General features: G+C 35.6%; 1 protein-coding gene across 1 annotated transcript; it reads right to left on the minus strand.

Moving 5' to 3' along the window:
- Window positions 1-677: 677 nt before the first annotated feature.
- Window positions 678-17058, minus strand: DTHD1 (death domain containing 1). The gene is given in 11 exon segments (XM_010079643.1): window positions 678-967; window positions 5777-5866; window positions 5969-6217; window positions 7499-7676; window positions 7679-7796; window positions 8380-8544; window positions 10161-10405; window positions 11240-11419; window positions 12113-12443; window positions 12963-13776; window positions 16782-17058. Coding segments are annotated over 11 exon segments (2937 nt in total).
- Window positions 17059-18018: the final 960 nt, after the last annotated feature.

Genomic DNA, 18018 nt, shown 5'->3' on the forward strand with positions numbered 1-18018 from the left:
ACAAAATATCCAGACTATCAATGTGTAACCATTACCATGATAGATAAAAGTGAGGCAACAAATCCAGCAAATTCTGGAAAAAAGATTAGATTTTCACCTGCAGTAACAATGAAATCTGCTATGACATTCACAAGGATAAAAAACATTCACTGAGAATATAAAACACAGGATTAATTACTAACAAACCTGAAAGTAAGAAAAAAATTCCTCTGTCTGTGCATTATAATGATCTATTGTTCTTTCATCTGAAGAATCTGGTAGCTATTATTACCAGATGTAGAGTAAACCATATAGCATGGAACGATTAACAAGATTTTGAGAAAGTATAGTGAATAATTCCTCGTGTTTAAAGTATACAGAATTATGATTCTATGTCAATTGAGTATGGTATGTGCAAACAATTAAAACCCTTATAAACCTATGCAGACCAGCCTATAATTCTTCATACCTATATTTTAATATTGCACTTTTCCACAGAAGAAGCGTTCACTTTCAGTAAGCAATGTCAGGGCTATTATACTTTGCTTTAGTAAAGAGGTTGCAACGTAACAAATAAATAAGCAGTCTGATCCCTGACCAGTATCGCTGTCACTTGTTCATCTAAAGATATCACAGAAACATTCACACATTTCAACAAGAAAGAAGAGAAATAGGCCTGTTAGTTGCCAGTGATTCTGTCAAATGAACATTTTATTTTGCCACTTAAAACGAAGTTCTTCTGAAAGATCACTTCTGCCACTCTTCCGCAAATAGCGAGACAGGAGCTGCTGTTTATCAGCTGACCTTGGAAGGGTCTTTTTCCAGCAGCAAAGCAGCTCATAGATCTGGTGTGTTAAATTATCAGGGCACTTCAGCCTAACAAGCTGAAGTACGCTCCGCCGTACAGGTAAGCATAAAGCAGGCAATGACGTGTTATCTTCTGCAAGCTCTTCTGCAAGCCAATATAGCAAGTTGTCCCATAGGGCTCCTGAAGGGCAAAAAAATAGTAAATTAAGAGCATTATTCTTCTGCCATGTAAATCTATCTTTTTTTAAAAAAAAAGCTTTCTAAAGCTGGAGGCTCAGTGGATGAACTCCCCAACTGAATATAGTTTGTTTTTTACTTTAATTGAAACATCATCGCTTCTTCTTTCTAATGTAATTTTTGGTAACTGTACTACAACATGAAGTGAATTTAGTCAAGCACAGATTCAGCAATGATCTAGAACTTTTGGAAATGCATGAAGAAATCCAGCAGTAAAATAAAAGGTTTTGGGCATTTCCTATAACTAATATACACTGCAGTCATACTGAAGCTTCCCAGTACAAACTGAATCTCGTATACAGAAGATTAGATGTTGTTCAAGCACCCCACCACAACTTTATCTTACAAGAGTTTTTGCATTTCCTGGTAAACAGACCACATTTTTTTTTCTTTTAATATCTTTTAACACATTAACTACTCTGATTCCTGAACACGGCACTTTAAAGTGTCAATTACAGCTGAAGCAAAACTTGGCATTTAAAAAAAAGGAAATAGCAGATATAGTTATTATTTGTATTGATATTAATATATTATGTATGTATTCTTACCCAATGAATCAGAAGAAATTCTTTTTGTGCTCCGTGGACGGTTGATCAACTTTTCATGCTGTCAAAGAAAATGTGTTGAGGCAAGAGAAATGAGAAAATGAGTAAGGGTTAAGGCAGGGGACAGGGCAGTAGACTGCATTTAAGCAGCACTTAAGATTAGTTCTACCTGCATTAAAGATTGGTTCTACCTACAAAGAGGATTTGTGTCATGACTGAAAACTAGTTAACACCATCAGCAGGTATAAATCAGTATACAGCTATTAAAATAATGAAACTAAGTCTGTTTACACTAAATGGATGTTTATTGCATCTCAATAAAAGGTTTAAAATTTATGCAACTTTACCAATCTTTGATCAGTAGCATTATGTCATGATACATCTGTAGAAACTGGGTGCACATCTCTATGGAACCTTCATTCATGAAATGGATTCTACTTTTGAATACTGAATGAACTTTGCCTTACTGTCTCTGTGTTCTTATTACAATTGTGTGCATACCATATTGTTTCAAGGAAAATAAGTTTCTAGGTATGCAGGAGCTATTGTTAGGTCTAGAAATCATACTATGTTTGTAGCTATAGTTATTAATTTTGCATAGTTAAACGTTTATTTATAAATCACTAAAATTAATCAGAATTCAAAAGACAAGTTCCATTAGAAAGTACACAGTTCTTCCTCTTTCTTCCTCTGAACACTGGAGAGAAAGAAAAAATACTTTGTCCTTTTTCCCTATGACTGAGAAAGAGGAAAGCCCTGTGGGCTTTACTGTTGTTTCTTACTCCATATAGAACAAGAAATTATTTACATAAACTCTGAGAGCAAGAGATTAATTGGTATCAAGTGAAGTCAGCTCTTATTTTTTTTTAAAGCTGTAGTTGTCCTCTTTTAGTGCCCGTGTTACTTTTGTCACACATATTCAGTTGTACTATCTGGCTGTTTATGCACAGCTTTCCCTGTGAGATTTGCTCCAGGTTTATTCACTGAGCTTCTTTTTTCCATTTGTGAAGTAAGAGCATGAAACTCTGAATGGATAAATTACTCTCCTTTTCCTGCTGGGCATACTGAGCCAGAGCTTTGCTGACCTTGTCTTAAATACTTCTATAATACAGACTTTATATATTGTTCAATATTTGGGTTGTTTCATATGTACTGAGCTACACATCCAAAAGTTCAATATAAACATAACTGTTACCTATTCACCTGTGAATTAAACAACTTTTCATCAGGCCTGTACTCGGTCATCTCTGCAGGGGGTTTCAGTGCGCATGGGATGCACAGAGCATGCACGGTGTGGCAGTGCAAAACCATCCTCTGCCATACTCATCTTCAGCAATTCTGTAACCGGACATTCCCTAGTGTGAAGGTAGCACAAGGCTGAGAAACTCCTCAAAATAAAGGGAATATAAAGCTCTTCCAGAAGGGGGCATTGTTTTTCTTCCAAGACTGAGCTTTCTTTGGCTTAATTTAATTATGCATTATATTTAAATGTATTTTTGTTTGTTCATGAGATTTTAGCACCTCAAAGGTCTGTATGAGATTTTCAAAGTTGTTGTAGATGAACTCAATTACCCATGCATTGACTTTAATCTGAATCACTTTATGCTACTTAATTATAAAATGCTAGTATAAATGATAAGACTTGAAAATTAGTATTGTCTAGAAATAGTGTAATAATATACACTGCATTAGATATAAAACATTAAATCTGCCTTTAAATATTAAATGACTGTGGTGAAATGCTAAATTCACCCATGGCTCAGCTGCACTGGCATGTGGCCCCGCTGATCTGGTTGACAGAGTAAGTAAAATACTCTTAGCGGTCAAAACAGTTTTTTGGTCTGGAAGGCCCTTCAATTAGCTAAGCAACTGCCTTTCTGAAGCAGAGGATCACATGCTATTTTGCTGTTAGACATAAAACTTCAGCAGAATAGTAATTTGATAATGTTTGTATGTGTTACAACAACCTCTTTTTGCAAAGCATTCTGATTTCAGCCAGTAATACTGAAGTGCTCTGTCAAATGGACCTCTCAGACATGGCTAGACTCTAGTAGCATATCAAACAGGACGGACAGAAACGGAGAAATTAACCTTTTAAACTCTTTAGCCCAGTTTCCCATAAATACAGCTGCTTTGAAATCAGTAGCAATATTACTGATATGCACACACATACCTGACTTCAGAACCTAATCCACTGTATTTAACTTGTGTTGAAAATAACAAGTTTGTCCAACCAGTGTTTTCTAATGCCAGGGAAATGAAAGGAGCTGTTAGTGAAAATCAGCTTACTTCCGTGCAAGCGTAGCATCTTTAAACTAAAAACTGCTGTGAATGGTTGCACACAATAAACCACTGCTTTGACCACTGTCAGAAATATATTTGGATAATGTGGGCACATAAATGTAAACAAATAAATGTCCTATAATCTATACAGTTACTGTCTTCTATCCATAATTCACGGGAAATTTAAGTGGGAATTTTACAGAAATGAGTGAAAATGTAGTCAGGGAGGGTTGCCTTAAAAAGATTCCATCTGTCTTTGTCACAACCAGAAACAGGCATCGTGGATGGTTCTAACTTTATCATTTGGCCAAAAAAAAAAGAAAAAGCCAAAATTAATTTCATTTTACTGAGAATTTTCTATTGTTACTGGCAACACTGTGATCTCATGTGTATTAAAACTAATCTGTTAACATGGTTAAACTAAACTTAAGATATTTATTAACTCAACAAAGTAGTAGAAATGTAAACAGTCTTTGCTGTTCTTGCCCTGCCTTTACTGCTGTTTTTTGGATTTTATTCCCAATCTATTAAAGGGTCCCCCAGCAAACAAATGTTTCTGGTGAATATGTTAGCATGGATCTGTATGGGACTTTAATAGTAATCATCTTCCTTTGAGAAAGCCAATCGCTTTTTCCTATTCTTTTCTTTCCTATCTTTCTGCCAGATAACAAGCCAAAAGGGAATATTTTTTCACTCTTAAAATTTCTGTGAGTTTGTTCAGTATGGAATTCAAGATTTACTTGGCTGGAAGAAGGCATGAAGAGCAAAACACTGAACAACATCATCAACAACTTTGTGTTAATGAATGTTATGTACCACTAGACAGTGGTGTGAGTGAAATTCCCATTTTCCTTGTGTACTTATGTATGTATACGTTGCATTTAATTTGCTAATTCTTCACTAAAGTCAAATAATCATCTCTATAACTCTTCAAAAAGATGATAACTGAACTAGCTAAATTATTAAGGAATATTTAATTTCTACTAAAAAACCTGACTTAAGGCATTATCATTCCTAAATTGTTAAGCTGGATGGATGGAAGATAGATCAAAAAGTAGAAGGGTTCACCAACTACAGCAAAGTTTAACATTTTGTGTACTAAGATGACTTCCAGTATAAGGGAAGATGTTATTTTGATGCTATTCTTCATTCTATAGAGAGGCATTTCATTCTGTGTAAGACAGAAAACAGAAATCACATAATGAAAAAGTTACCAATATAAAAATGTTTTCAAGCATTTTGATCACTTTTTTTTTGGCCTAATATTTGCATTTAAAGAAGAATCTGACTCCTTTGAAATGCACCTCCAGAAGCAAAAGAAGAATTATTTGTGAGGTGCTGCAACACTGATTTCTGAAGTGATATAATAACTATCTCTCTAAACAGACTTTTTGTGCATCAAACTTGGGTCCTCTGTGCTTGAATTGATTCAGTTGAAAGTAAAGGCACTACTTAAAAAATAGATGTAGAGAAAATATTCTCAAAGGTTATCACCATTCTTGAGGTTTGACTTAATTTCTAATTTACCAACAATGATCACATTACACAGTTCCTTTGTTTATTTCTGTCTTGGTGTCAGGACCACCACCACCACGTGGTCGCAACACCGCCTCCCCCCTCCCACTCCCAATGATCACGTTACACAGTTCCTTTTTTTATTTCCATTTAAATGAGTAGCCTGCCTGGGTGCTACTGTGTACTCATATGTCATATATTTTACTTGGGAGAGTGGAGATGGGAGAAATAAAGAGGTACGCTTACAAAATGTATTTACAGGTGATAGCTTCAGGAAGAGTGAAGTCAATTAAATTCGAAAAGAGAGAGATGCTACTGGTTACCACCAGAGATTTAGACCAAGTGATACTGTACATATTTTGATGTTAATGGGTGAAAAACTTCTCCTAAACATTTTTTTCCATGCTCACGCTTGGATGAGGATTCATCCCACCTGCTAAGAGAAATTATGAGGGTGTTTGTACATTGCTGTTGGAGCAGAACTGCTCCATCAGTGACTCCTGTGTGTATATATAAAGCAAAAATTGTACCAGGATCCTTTTGCCTAATAAATATGTGGTAAGGAAAAAAAATAAGATGTCTAATGTTATCAAGTGAGAAACTCACCTTTGGTAATGTTAGTGCCAATTTACACAGGGGAGAATGGGGTTGGTATTCAGCATATGGCAAGGTCTGTTCCCATTCCTTGGTTATCATCTCTCTGGTAATTTTATAAAACACTGCTGTTCCTTTGTAATGAGGTGAACTGTAGTTACCAAATTCATCCACTTCTTTAATTTGGAGCTCCAGCCTGGCTTTTCTTTGTGAATGAAAAATCAGCCTGTAGACTTTTCCAAAATCTTTTCCATTCTCTGCAGTCCATCAGGAAAAAAAATAAATTACACTGTATTTAGATGTGTGGCACTTTAAATAATTAATTAGGGTGAAATAGAGCTAATTGTTTAACATTTGGTTGTTCATCATTATCGCTACTTTATATTGAACATCTGAGGTTAAAACATTCCTGCCAGCATGCTTCAGTAGTTGAAATGTCTTCATACTTAACTGTCTTAGCCCCTGAATTGCTGGCATAAGGAATAAGTGGTGAAGGCTGTGTTATAAGCTGAAAAGTAAGGAACACAGAAGGGGATAAAGTACATAACACAGAGAGAAATAAAAATAAAATGTTTTTGTGAATTAAATTAGAGGTATATGCTTTCTTCTTATTTAGAGATGGATGTTTGTAACAGCAAAATGAATAAGGGCAGAGAGGTAAGTACATTTTCAGGATTGGTAATTCCGTTTTAATTGATATATCTATAACACTATCCCCTACATGGATAGGAAGGCATTTCTTGGGGGCTGGAGACATCTCTTTTTGAAGAATAATCCTTTCTTTAGGGTTAAATGGAGTTTTCAATGGGAGAATTCATATACAAAATGTTCAGAAGGCCAAATATATATTTATACATTACTTCCAAAACTGACAGAAGAGACTATACATAATTTTGGGTGAAAATTTTTCTGAGGCTTCTTACCTCTCCTCCTTTTAAGCAAATCTCTGAATGGCGGCAGCCACTGCATGGAATTTTTGAGGCTGCTAAAGGAAACGGCATAACAACTCTCACCCATCACTTCAATTCATAGTGCAACTGACAAAAAGCAACATTTTGCCCTGGATTTCTGTGTTTAATCTTGCTCACTTGAAGTGAATTTACACAGATAAAATATCAGACTGCTTCTTTTTGTTTGTAATCTGTTTAATTCCTATCAAATAGTCTTTATATTAAAAAGCCATTAATGGAATCCTGTCCTTCTGAAATAAAAGCTAAAATACCAACAGCTTTCAAGGGACCAGGTTTCACAGAAGGGCAGAAGTTGGAAGAGATATCTGAAGATCATCTTGTCCAATGCCTGTGCTCAAGACAGGGTCATGTAGAGCAGGTTGCTCAGGATCTTGTTCATCTAGTACATTTTGGTTTTCAGTTAGAGCCATTTCCCATTTAGTTCCATGCACCTTTCATTTACAAGAAATAAAACACTGAAACAACTAAATGTGCTGTGACTAACCACAATCTAACAGTGTTCACATACAGTATTTCTGAATAGCTGAGGTGATAATGTTCATCCAGATGCATAAATTAATTCCTTACCTGAAGCAAAAATATTTCCTCTAAATCTAAAATGAACTTGCTCTCCTTCTCTTAATGAGAAATGCTGTGTAGGTTCTGGGGGACCAAAGTAGCCCTCCTCATGGAGATTTTGAATTTCCCAGGTCAATTCTTTGGATGCAGATAGCAAAACTACTATTTTGTATGGGTTTTCTCTCTTCCAAAAATCCGATATAGTATCACATTAGCCATTGTGCTACAAACAGCTTCTTCCAGAGCCTGAGCAAAGAGGAGAAGATGCGTGTTTTCCAAGAGGAACGAAAGGCGAATGACAACAAAACTATATTAAAAAAAAAAAAAAAGTCAAGAAAATAAATAGCTCTATCTTAAATCATTTTATCAACTGGTAACAATTTCTTATGCAAAGTAATACAGAGCTCAGTCTCCAATGGACCTTTTGCTACCTCCGTTTCATTCTTGTCTCCAACATATGAAATGGTGGAGATTTGCCTGCTTCTTTAGTGTAGAGTATATTGACTCTGTATCTATGAATTCAAATGCATATGAATTTTAGATGAAAGATAGTATTTCCTAATTAAAAATTCCAAAAAATATGATGGTTTTGTAGTTGGAGAGCTAAATCACATTTTCAAATTAAGAATAATACCTACATTTCCTGTTTCACATTTTGTATATATTACTTTGTGCACAGTCTATAGATGAAAAAATATTTAAATTTATATTTTCTGCAATTATGAGTAACAAATCCAAATGTTCTTATACTGCAAAGTGGAATTAAGAGATGCTGGCAAGTTAGTAATTAAGAGTAAATTATTTTTTAACTTTACTAATTTCCATTGATCCATATATTTGGAAGTAAATATTTTAGTAAATAAAATTTTATTCGATTATTTATACTTTACCTTTCTAAATGCTCATTTAGTTCAAATGATACAAGCCCATTCCGAACATTCTGGATAATAACATTGTCAAACACCTTCCACCCCTCTTCCTTGTTTCTGTGACCTACTAATTTCAAAGTATCACTGAGATTCTCTCCATTTTTTCTCACAGAAGCACTCACAGCCCTGGAAAGACAAGGAATTATAGGGAAAAATATAAAGAAAAAATGGATCCTGCAGAAAGCGAAAGCTTGTACTTGTAGCTCTGCTTTCTCTTCTGCTTTCCTTCATGAATACATGTGTTTTTCCCACCTTGCTGAAAATCTGCACCTGGAACTATACTCCAGAGTATGTAAGTGATAAAATTGTTTAAATAAATTGTTTAAATTATTTAAATAAAACTAGTTTAATCTATCATTTAATATCTTGCACAGTTATTATTCTGGATCGTTTTTGAGTCATTGATCAAGATTTAGATTCTCTAGAAGTAGATATCTGAAAAAAAACCCCAAACCACCACTTCTTCCAGAAGGAAATATTACCCAGTAACCACAAAGGAATTTAGAAAACAAGACATGACTGCTATCCATTATCTCTTTCAACAGAGAAAATAAAAGTAGCTTCTCTTCAAATCAGGTGATTACTTTGATATCACACTCAGAATCAAGCAACTGTGACATGACACACTCTGGCTAATTTATCTTAATGAACAATACGGGAGGTTTTTTTACAGAAGCACATAACTCTCACACACACCTCTTCTTGTAATTTTTTTTTAAACTGAATGTGAATAACCCATTCACCTCAAATGCACAACCTATGTACAAACCAAAAAAGAAAATACTCTGGACAGAACAGCCTAAGCATTTCTCAAGCATACAGCCTCAGCCTATGTGCAAATACAAGAAAATATTGGCACCATTTTCTAAAGAATTTCTGTAGAAATAAGCAATCAAGCTATGGTATTTTCATGGATGTGCTGTGACTGAGAATCAAAAGTACCATTTAGACTGGTATTAAGATCAGACAGATGCCATGAAGGTACTGCCATACAATGTAATGTTGAAGGTACAGGAAATGAAATGTGAATCTCCTATAAACTGACTTGGGCGCTCTTCTTAAGTCTGAGGTTTGTGATAAAGATTGACGTATAGCCTAAGAGATCAGTGTGAGAGTAAGCTCTTTATAACATGATCTGAGAAGTTTTTCAGAAATAGAAGTCTAGAATATTGTTTGCCTTCTCTATCTGTACCTTGCTTATTTTCAAGATAATAATAATTTTGGTGTGTAGATCTGGGCCTTTATCTAATGCGGCATTTACCACAAAACTGGCCTACTCCAAGTCATTTTGTCAGAGATTTTGAATTGGGTATCCATTGGAATGTGTAGAAGAAGAGATCAGAAAATTCAAAGGCCAGGATAGCCAAACCACCGACCAGTAAAATGATGCTTTGAGATGTGGTTATTCTCTATGTTCAATGTTTGGCTTTGGTGAAAATGCCTGAACATTTCTTGCTGAAAAATGCCCATGCATTTTTCAACCTGATTCCTGCCAGAAATAGAGTAGTCAGAATATTTAGAGATTATATATCAAATGCTATATGAATTTTCCTGGTGAAGCTATAGCATGAGAATTGTGTGGATTTGCTACAATGTTTCTAACAATGTTTCTGAGTATAACAGACTGTATTAAGGAATGAGCATGTTTTTAATACAAAAAAAAAATTATTAATCAGCAACTGTTAAAATGAATTAATTCTGATGTTTTGAAAATGCTGCATTTGTAGTGAAGTTGTTCTTACCGAGGTTGGTATGCCAGAGCAACCCTCTTTGCTGTAGCACTAATGGCTCTCACATGTTCTGTCTCATCTCCTTGTCTTTTTTTTACTGGGTTTGGAAAACAGGGTAGAGTAACAGTGACTGAGCTGTTAAATGTTTGGGCTGAAGGATGCTGGACATAAACCAGTGCACTAGTAGCTACCACTGCGTGGTATGTATCGTGTCTTGCTTTCAATGTTGAAACCAATGATGGTTCAATTGGCTGAACCTAAATATGGAAAGCAATCGTACAATTAACTTACAAATTAATAAATCTTCTCTTACACGCCTGTTTTTTTATAAATTGATTTATCTTTTGGAATTGGATTAGACTATCACTGAAGCTTTTAGGCTCCTCTATAACCAAGGAACAACCCTACTAATGTATCAGCACTTTATACAATGCACAACCAAGTTCTTGAAAGTCATCAAAAACTGGAACCTTTACCAACTATACTATTTTGATTGTTTTGTTCCTGCCTTGAGTTCAAGTTTTGAAACTCCTGAGCTCCCTCAAAGTTTGACAGTTTTCTAAGATTTTTCAAATATGTATTTTTTTCACTGTTAGTTTTAGCCTCTCTGTAACTCAGAATCAATGTTTTTCCAGGGCAAGGGAGAAACGCATTATAACTGAAGCAAATTTTGAGATTATTTTCAGCCTAAGACTGAGAGGTGACAAAACCTTCTGTTGCACTGCCTGGTACAAATAATGAAGGTCAGATAAGAAATTGTTCCATTAACTTAAACACCGGGCCAGGCAGTTGAAGTTTGGAGTTGATGCTTATGTCATTATTGAAAACAACTATATTTTCTAAAGTAGATCAAGCAAAGGTAGATGGTTCTTCTTTTTAGCTAGAGATACTGCTGACTACTGATGATATTATGTGGTTTTACCAAAGTTGACAGGAAGCCGTTTGTTGTGTATACAGTCTGTGGAGCTCCAACAACTTTTCACTTCTAATAATGGAACAGGTTGCCTTTAACATAACATTATTGTCATCCTTGCTTCAGAACTGATCAGTTAACAGACTTATTGAACAAGTATTGCATATTTCAAGCTCACCTTTAACTGCATGGGTGCTGGAGAACTGAATGTTTCTGGACGGTAATAAAAAGAGATTCTAGAATCCACGTTCAGCTTTTGTGAGAGTCCTGCCTTTGGAACAGTAAATATTTCTCTCTTTAAGCATGACAACACAGAAAAAACACCCAGCTGATAAATTTGCACTTCTGCAAAGTTTTCCTGCATAAAGAGAATGTGGAGTTAGAGTACATTGGAGTGAAAGGAAGCTGTGTTCCACAGTAGATTAACATTTTGAGAATGCTACATTTTTTATAGAGCAAGGTGTGAAATTAAGTTAAATATTATTGCCACCTGGATGCCCAGTAATCTGGTGATCTCTAGTCATCATATGATGTCATTAATATTCCAATGTATGACTGGGGTGAAATTAAATAAGCTCGTAAACTGGGCCATGAACCTGGCTCAATGCAATTCTTCTGCAGTCAAAAAAAGGACCATCCTGTGCTTCTCTGAGATGGAGTTTGAGCTCAGACACACAGAAATATGTTACTTCTCTGTGACCTGAATGCAAAATAATTCCCCTTAAGTTTTTACTTTTATCAAATAATGCAACATATTACACTTTTAAAAAATCGTGAACCATTACTCAATTATTAGCATTGTGGGTTCAAGCTAATAATAACAATAATAATGATAATGTCTTATCATTACGAGTGAAAAAAAAAGGACCTTGTTAAATACTAGGTTTCAAATAGAATTAGTTCTTGAGAAAGTAGGAAGAAAAGTTGAATTTAACCCCATGTAGTGGGCAATACGGCTTAATAATGACAACTGTACTTGTGTAACTCCACAAAGGTTTAACAGGGAACCTGGAATGATGTTCTTACAATGCTCAGATAAGAGGTTACCAACCTTACAGTTTCCTTGGTTACCCTCCAAAGAAATAGGAGTTAAGTAGTTTGATTGAAAGTTCACGTCAGTCACCTTCACCATAATCTCCCGATAATTTCCTCTGCAGCATGAAGTAAACGGGATTGCAATGTTGATAGGGAAAGGGATTGTTTTCTTATAATCAGAGCATTCAATACTGATGACATTGCTGACCAGCTCCTCCGAATCATCCACCACCAACGAACTAGTGTCGTTGACTATCTTACACTTCAGATTCTCCAGAGCAGTTGCAGGGGCTTTAATAAAACAAGCTACTTCTTTTTCATTCTTACCACTCTCTTCCACTAGAAATCTGGAGAAAAAGAATATAAAATATTATTCTTTGTATTTTGGGTGGAGTGGCATCCTGCATTTTTAGATAAATACTTTACTATAATGATGTGCTATGTTGTAGCATAAGCAGATCATTCATAAAAATATATGTTCATGAATAGATGGGAAAATCATGAAAATTTTTTTATTAGCTTGTTTCAGAACAGCTTACAAATTATTATGAAAGTGACTAATTGGGATCCTTTCCTATTGATTTCCAACACTTTGGGAATTGTTGGCTGCTATTCAGTCCCTCTATGGCATCAAAAAAAAAAAAAAAAAAAAAAAAGAAAGCAGTGACATAGAAAGTTACAGTTTACTTTAGACCAAATGGAAGATCTACATTGCACTTGCTTAAGTTGTAAACTGCTACTATATGCATGACCAGCAGCTTTTCAATAAATGCATTTTTGAGTTTCTGGGCCCACAGATGTTTGTATGTATGTTAATAAGCAATGTTTATGTACATCTGTTCCTAAAAAGGATAATATGTGCTTACTCTTTGTTCATCCAGTGCCTAGATTTTTGAACTTTTTCTGACTCATTCATAAAAAGATTCACAGCAGTAAGATTATTTGTTTGTGCTGAAGATGTAAAGGTAATTAGGTCATTCTTACAAATCTCATTATTTGTTTCCATTTTACTGTCTTCTGTTCTCTCTGTCAGTCTATGTTCTTCACTTTCTACCCCTTCTGAAGGTTCTTTGATTACTGCTTTTTTTTCCTTTTCAGAAAGATTCATGACAGTTCCGTCATAAATGTCTTTCGATGTCCCAGATAGAATACCTTCCTCCCTGCTCATAAGAGTGTCCTCAAAAGCCAGTTCTGGAGACTTTCCAGCAACAGAGCTACCTCCATGGGGTTTATCTTTTGCATTACAATCTTTTTTCCCTGTAACAGAGTTCATTAGCAGTGTGTGTTCACCATCTTCCTTTTTCATTGGAGGTTCTCTGCTAACGTCCTGTTCTATAGAAGATACATTTTCCGCTAATGATGCAACAATGTCTTTTTCCACAGTCTTAGTTTCACTTAGATGGTTTTTATTAACATTCTGACTTTCTGTCTTGTTCAGGGAAGGAGTTCTCTGGGATTGCTGACTGGGACTGGAAGATGCTTGCACAGACTCTGTTGCTTTTCCTTCAGAACAACGCACATCTGTTTCTCTAGAAGCATTTTGAGCAGGTTGGAACTGAGAATCATCATCTTGTCTGCAGCTAGAGACATAAAGTTTATTTTCTGTCTCTTGAAGGTGTAAGACTGTATTCATCAAATAATCCTTCACTTTCTGCAGACAATCTATAATTCCATTGTACTCTGTAGAAAAAAAAAATAGGTAACCAATTGAATTTTGCTATGAAAGCTAGGCAAAAATGTGAAAACTCTCATACGTACTTAATGAATCCCACCTAATTCCATACTGTCATTCAATACATGAAGCACAGTATATTTTCTGGCCTCCATTTAATATTTTTGCATTTATTGCTATTCAACTTAATTTCTGAATAATTGACTACATACAAGTACATTTGTGTACATGTCCAAATACAACTGTGTATTTCTCAAAGTACTACTGTGACAACCCTAATGAACATGTTTCTAATGATCAGACACCAGCTAAATTCTTAATGACAATAAATCTAAAGCATGGAATTGGTAAATAATAGTAAAATCAAATTGGGAGGAGCTTTAAAACTAAACCTTAATTGTATGGGAAATATTAATTTTATTTCCTTGAATTTTCCTTGAAAATTGAATCCTCCAAGATTCTAATGCATGGGTCTCTAATAAAGCTGTTAGACATGGACTCAGTATTAAACATGCTTAACAGCTTTGAATTTTTGCTATGGAGAACAGAGGAAACACAAAAACACAAGCACATATACAATACTGAAGTTCAGCCATTTGTAGCATCCAGTTATAGGAATGGTGCAGGTAGCTCTTGCATGTAACTAAAAACACTTGGTGAAGAAGGATGCACAAAAAGCGTACAATCACTATGTGCCATTCATGTAAGATTTTGTCTTTAACCTATTTATTTTATGATGTCTCATTTTTCTTACCCTACAGGTTTTCTTAGAAATCTTTCCAGATATTCTCCCCAAGAATTTCAGATTTATTACTTTTAGCTCTCTCCTCACCTTATGCTGTCAATCTCTGTAACTGGAACTGTGTCTTCATTAGTAAGGCATATTGCAAACCTCTCACAAGATTTCTTGCTTATTTCTGTTGGCTCTGTGAGATACTGGAAACCTTTGTTTTGCAGGTTAAATCCAGTGAAAGTCAATACAAATAAGAAAATTGCAGAGAATGAAACACAGTATGGTGGCTCTCCACTTAAAATGAACATAGACAGACAAGGGAAGGACAATAGAAAGGGCTGATACAAGTCTTATGGGAAACCACTGGCTTACATTCATTTTTTTCAATAACTTCATACAAGGTAAATTAATAACTCAAGGTTTTCAGCTTGGAAAATAATTTTATTGTGTAAAAATGTCATCACACATCAATGTGTGATGTTATATGATCTGGATAGGCCTTTCACTTTCATCTCTATTTGCATCTGATTAATTTAAACCTACAAAGAGTACATTTCAGAGTAAACATTTTTTGTTGTTGAACTCAGTCTAAAAATTATTCCTTTGCAGTACTTTCTCAGCTCCCAAATGACTTGTTATTGGTTTTTGACTATATTTGAAAAAGAAAAAAAAAAGTAAATGCATTTTTATACATATTTTTGTTTTTACTGTTAGTTCATGTTAGTTCAAAGAAAAAATTAAGTTTGTTCTAAGGTACTGCTGTTTTTCCAGGGGCCCTTTTACAATAGTGAAGAACTTCTAAATAGTTTAACAGAGCTGAGAAATAAAACAAAAAGATTGGAAATAACATAGCTTTGTTTGCATAAGGGGTTGTAAGACCACTTCCCTGTCTTACTGCAAGGTAAATTTTGAGCTTTGGCAAAACTTCCAAAATTAACCTGTTTCCTCACTGAATTTTGCGTTCTCTAAACAGAACAAAAACCACCAAAACAAATTGTGCAGCTCTTTAAACTTCCCTAAAATCAAATTTGAAGATTACAGTGTCATTCAAAACAATGCCATTTTCCTACATAGTGAGTGTAACTTTTCTAACACTGCAATGTTTGAAGCCAAGCAGAGACACGGCCTTGTAACTTTACACTTCCCAACTGTGTTGCAAGAAAAGACACTTGTTTGCATTCTGTTCCAAGGTTAACCTTGAAATAAGCCTTCTTTTGTGCTATCCTGCCCACCCCCTGGGCACCATCGCTTTTCTAATGCTTTGCTTTCTGTGCTTTTTTTGATGTTTGATAACATGGCTTTAGAATACAGTGGCATTTTATATGCAACTGTCTTCCAAACTTTTTGCTGCCTGTTTTATGGGAAGGCGTCAGATGAGGAAAAGTAGCTTTTTGGAAGGAGAATGATAGTGAATTCTTACAGAGCTGAAAAAATAAAATAATCATGTAGGCCATGCAGCCAATAGGGCAAAGTTAACTTGACCTTGGAGCCTCGAAACGGGTCTTTTTTATTGCAAAAATGTTCCTTTATTATTGAAGACACTTTATAAACCTGTATAATGAAGACTCATGACCACGGATGAGCACGGAAAGTGTGAGGAGGAAGGAGTGGCAGAGGAAAACTGCTGTGGACTGACTGCTTCCCCCACTCCACATCCCCCCACACCCCTTGGGAGCAGGAAGAGGTAGACAAATTGGGAATGAAGGAGTGAAGGTGACCTTGGAAAAAAGGAGGGGTGGGGGAAAGGTGTTGTTTTCGTTTTTTGTCTTTGCTTCTCACTATCCAAATCTATTTCAATTGGCAATAAATTAAATTATTTTTTCCCTATGTCAAGCTTGTTTTGCCCGTGACAGTAAGTGGTAAGTGATTTCCCTGTGTTTATATTGACCTGCAAGATTTTCCATCTTATTTTCTCCTCCTGTCCTGCTGAGGAGGGGGAGTAAGTTGTTGGGTGGACACCTGGTGTCTGATCAAGACAAACCTACCAAAACATTATATACACAAAACTTTGAAACAATTCTCTTCAGTTAATTTTATTTTTATCTATATATTTTTTCCTCACATAGTGAGAATTATGAGTCTCATACTGAATCTCATGTAAGAGACTCAAAACCGGTGTGATACAGTTGTTGAAATATGAGCTAATTTGGACTAATGGATGGCCAAATACTGAAATACTAACAAATGAAATGTAAGGTCCCCCAGCATCATCCCATGGCAGAACTTAGTGTCCAATATACCCAGTCCATTCTGTTTACAGGTAAGTCCCTCCATACTCACCTGGACTTGCAGTCAATTCCTTGTGTTTGTCATGAAGAACACTCAGCAAGTGGCAGGTGTCTTGAATACTTTCCATAATGTTCTCCAGCTGCTGACTGAGAGATCTGCTCAGCTCTTTTGTTAGAGAGATCAGTCTAAGCACAAAGTCCATTATACCTTCATTATCCAGATCACTTTTCAGAAGCACATCTCTTACTAGCAAGTTCAGGTGCCCGATTTTTTCCAGGAGTTGACCTGATTTGCTAGCAGGTGTAATCTTACCTTCAGCTCTTTCCATTTTATGTTTAGAATATGCTACTACAATTTTTCTAATGCTTAAATGGTTCCACAAGGTACTGTCCTTAGTTCAGACTTCTGCACTGTTTAGTGTTTGTAGCCTGAACAGTGTTTTAAAAAGTACTATATTCCACGCACACTGACAAATCAAACTCCATCTCAGAAACTCTGAGTTGGTGTTGACTACTAAAAAGTTACTAGGTGACAGAAAGGAGTGGCTCTCCCATAACTACAGACAAGGATTGCCAAGAGATGCCATTGTACACCATGCACCTTTAAGGAAGGTTATATAATTCAGTTTTATAGCAGTGACTTACATTTCAGGAGCTCTGAGCAATTTCTCACTTGAGTGGCTATAAATGACCAGTACCTATGAAATCAAGCTTAATTGTGAATTCATAATTATCTAGTCACCAACAGTGAGGAATTGCTTTCGTTGCAAGCTAACATTAAATTCTGTAGGTCACTTGACACCATTTTCTGACAACTGTATTTTATTTGTTGTTCAGAGACACCAAATAGGTGAGACCGATACAAAATGCTCTGCAGTCTGGACGATGTATCTGAATCGTATGTAGGTTTCAGCAATAGAAGAATCTGCAAATTTAATTTTGTGACTAGCAAAAATATTTTTTATCAATAGACATTTAAAGAAACTTGCAATGTTTTCTGAGGTGTGCCTACATAACAAGGGAAGAAACGTAAAGAAAAGCAGTAACAGCTGAAACTTCAAATAACTGAATCCTGAAATTTTGTTTGACACTTTGGGAGTTGAGAAACAAACTTTTGAGAAAAACATGAGCTCACTAAACTTAACTGTGGCATCCAGAATCGACTATATGGGGTTCACAAGAAAAAAGTACTGTCCTTAAGAATACCCCCATGCAAGCAGGCAGCACTGTTTTCCCAGGGGCTCACAACCATGCGCTCCTGGAGGCAGTCTGGGAGGAAGCAGGTCCAG

The sequence above is a fragment of the Pterocles gutturalis genome, unplaced genomic scaffold, assembly GCF_000699245.1.
Source record: "Pterocles gutturalis isolate BGI_N339 unplaced genomic scaffold, ASM69924v1 scaffold15279, whole genome shotgun sequence".
NCBI classification, from domain to species: Eukaryota; Metazoa; Chordata; class Aves; order Pterocliformes; family Pteroclidae; genus Pterocles; species Pterocles gutturalis.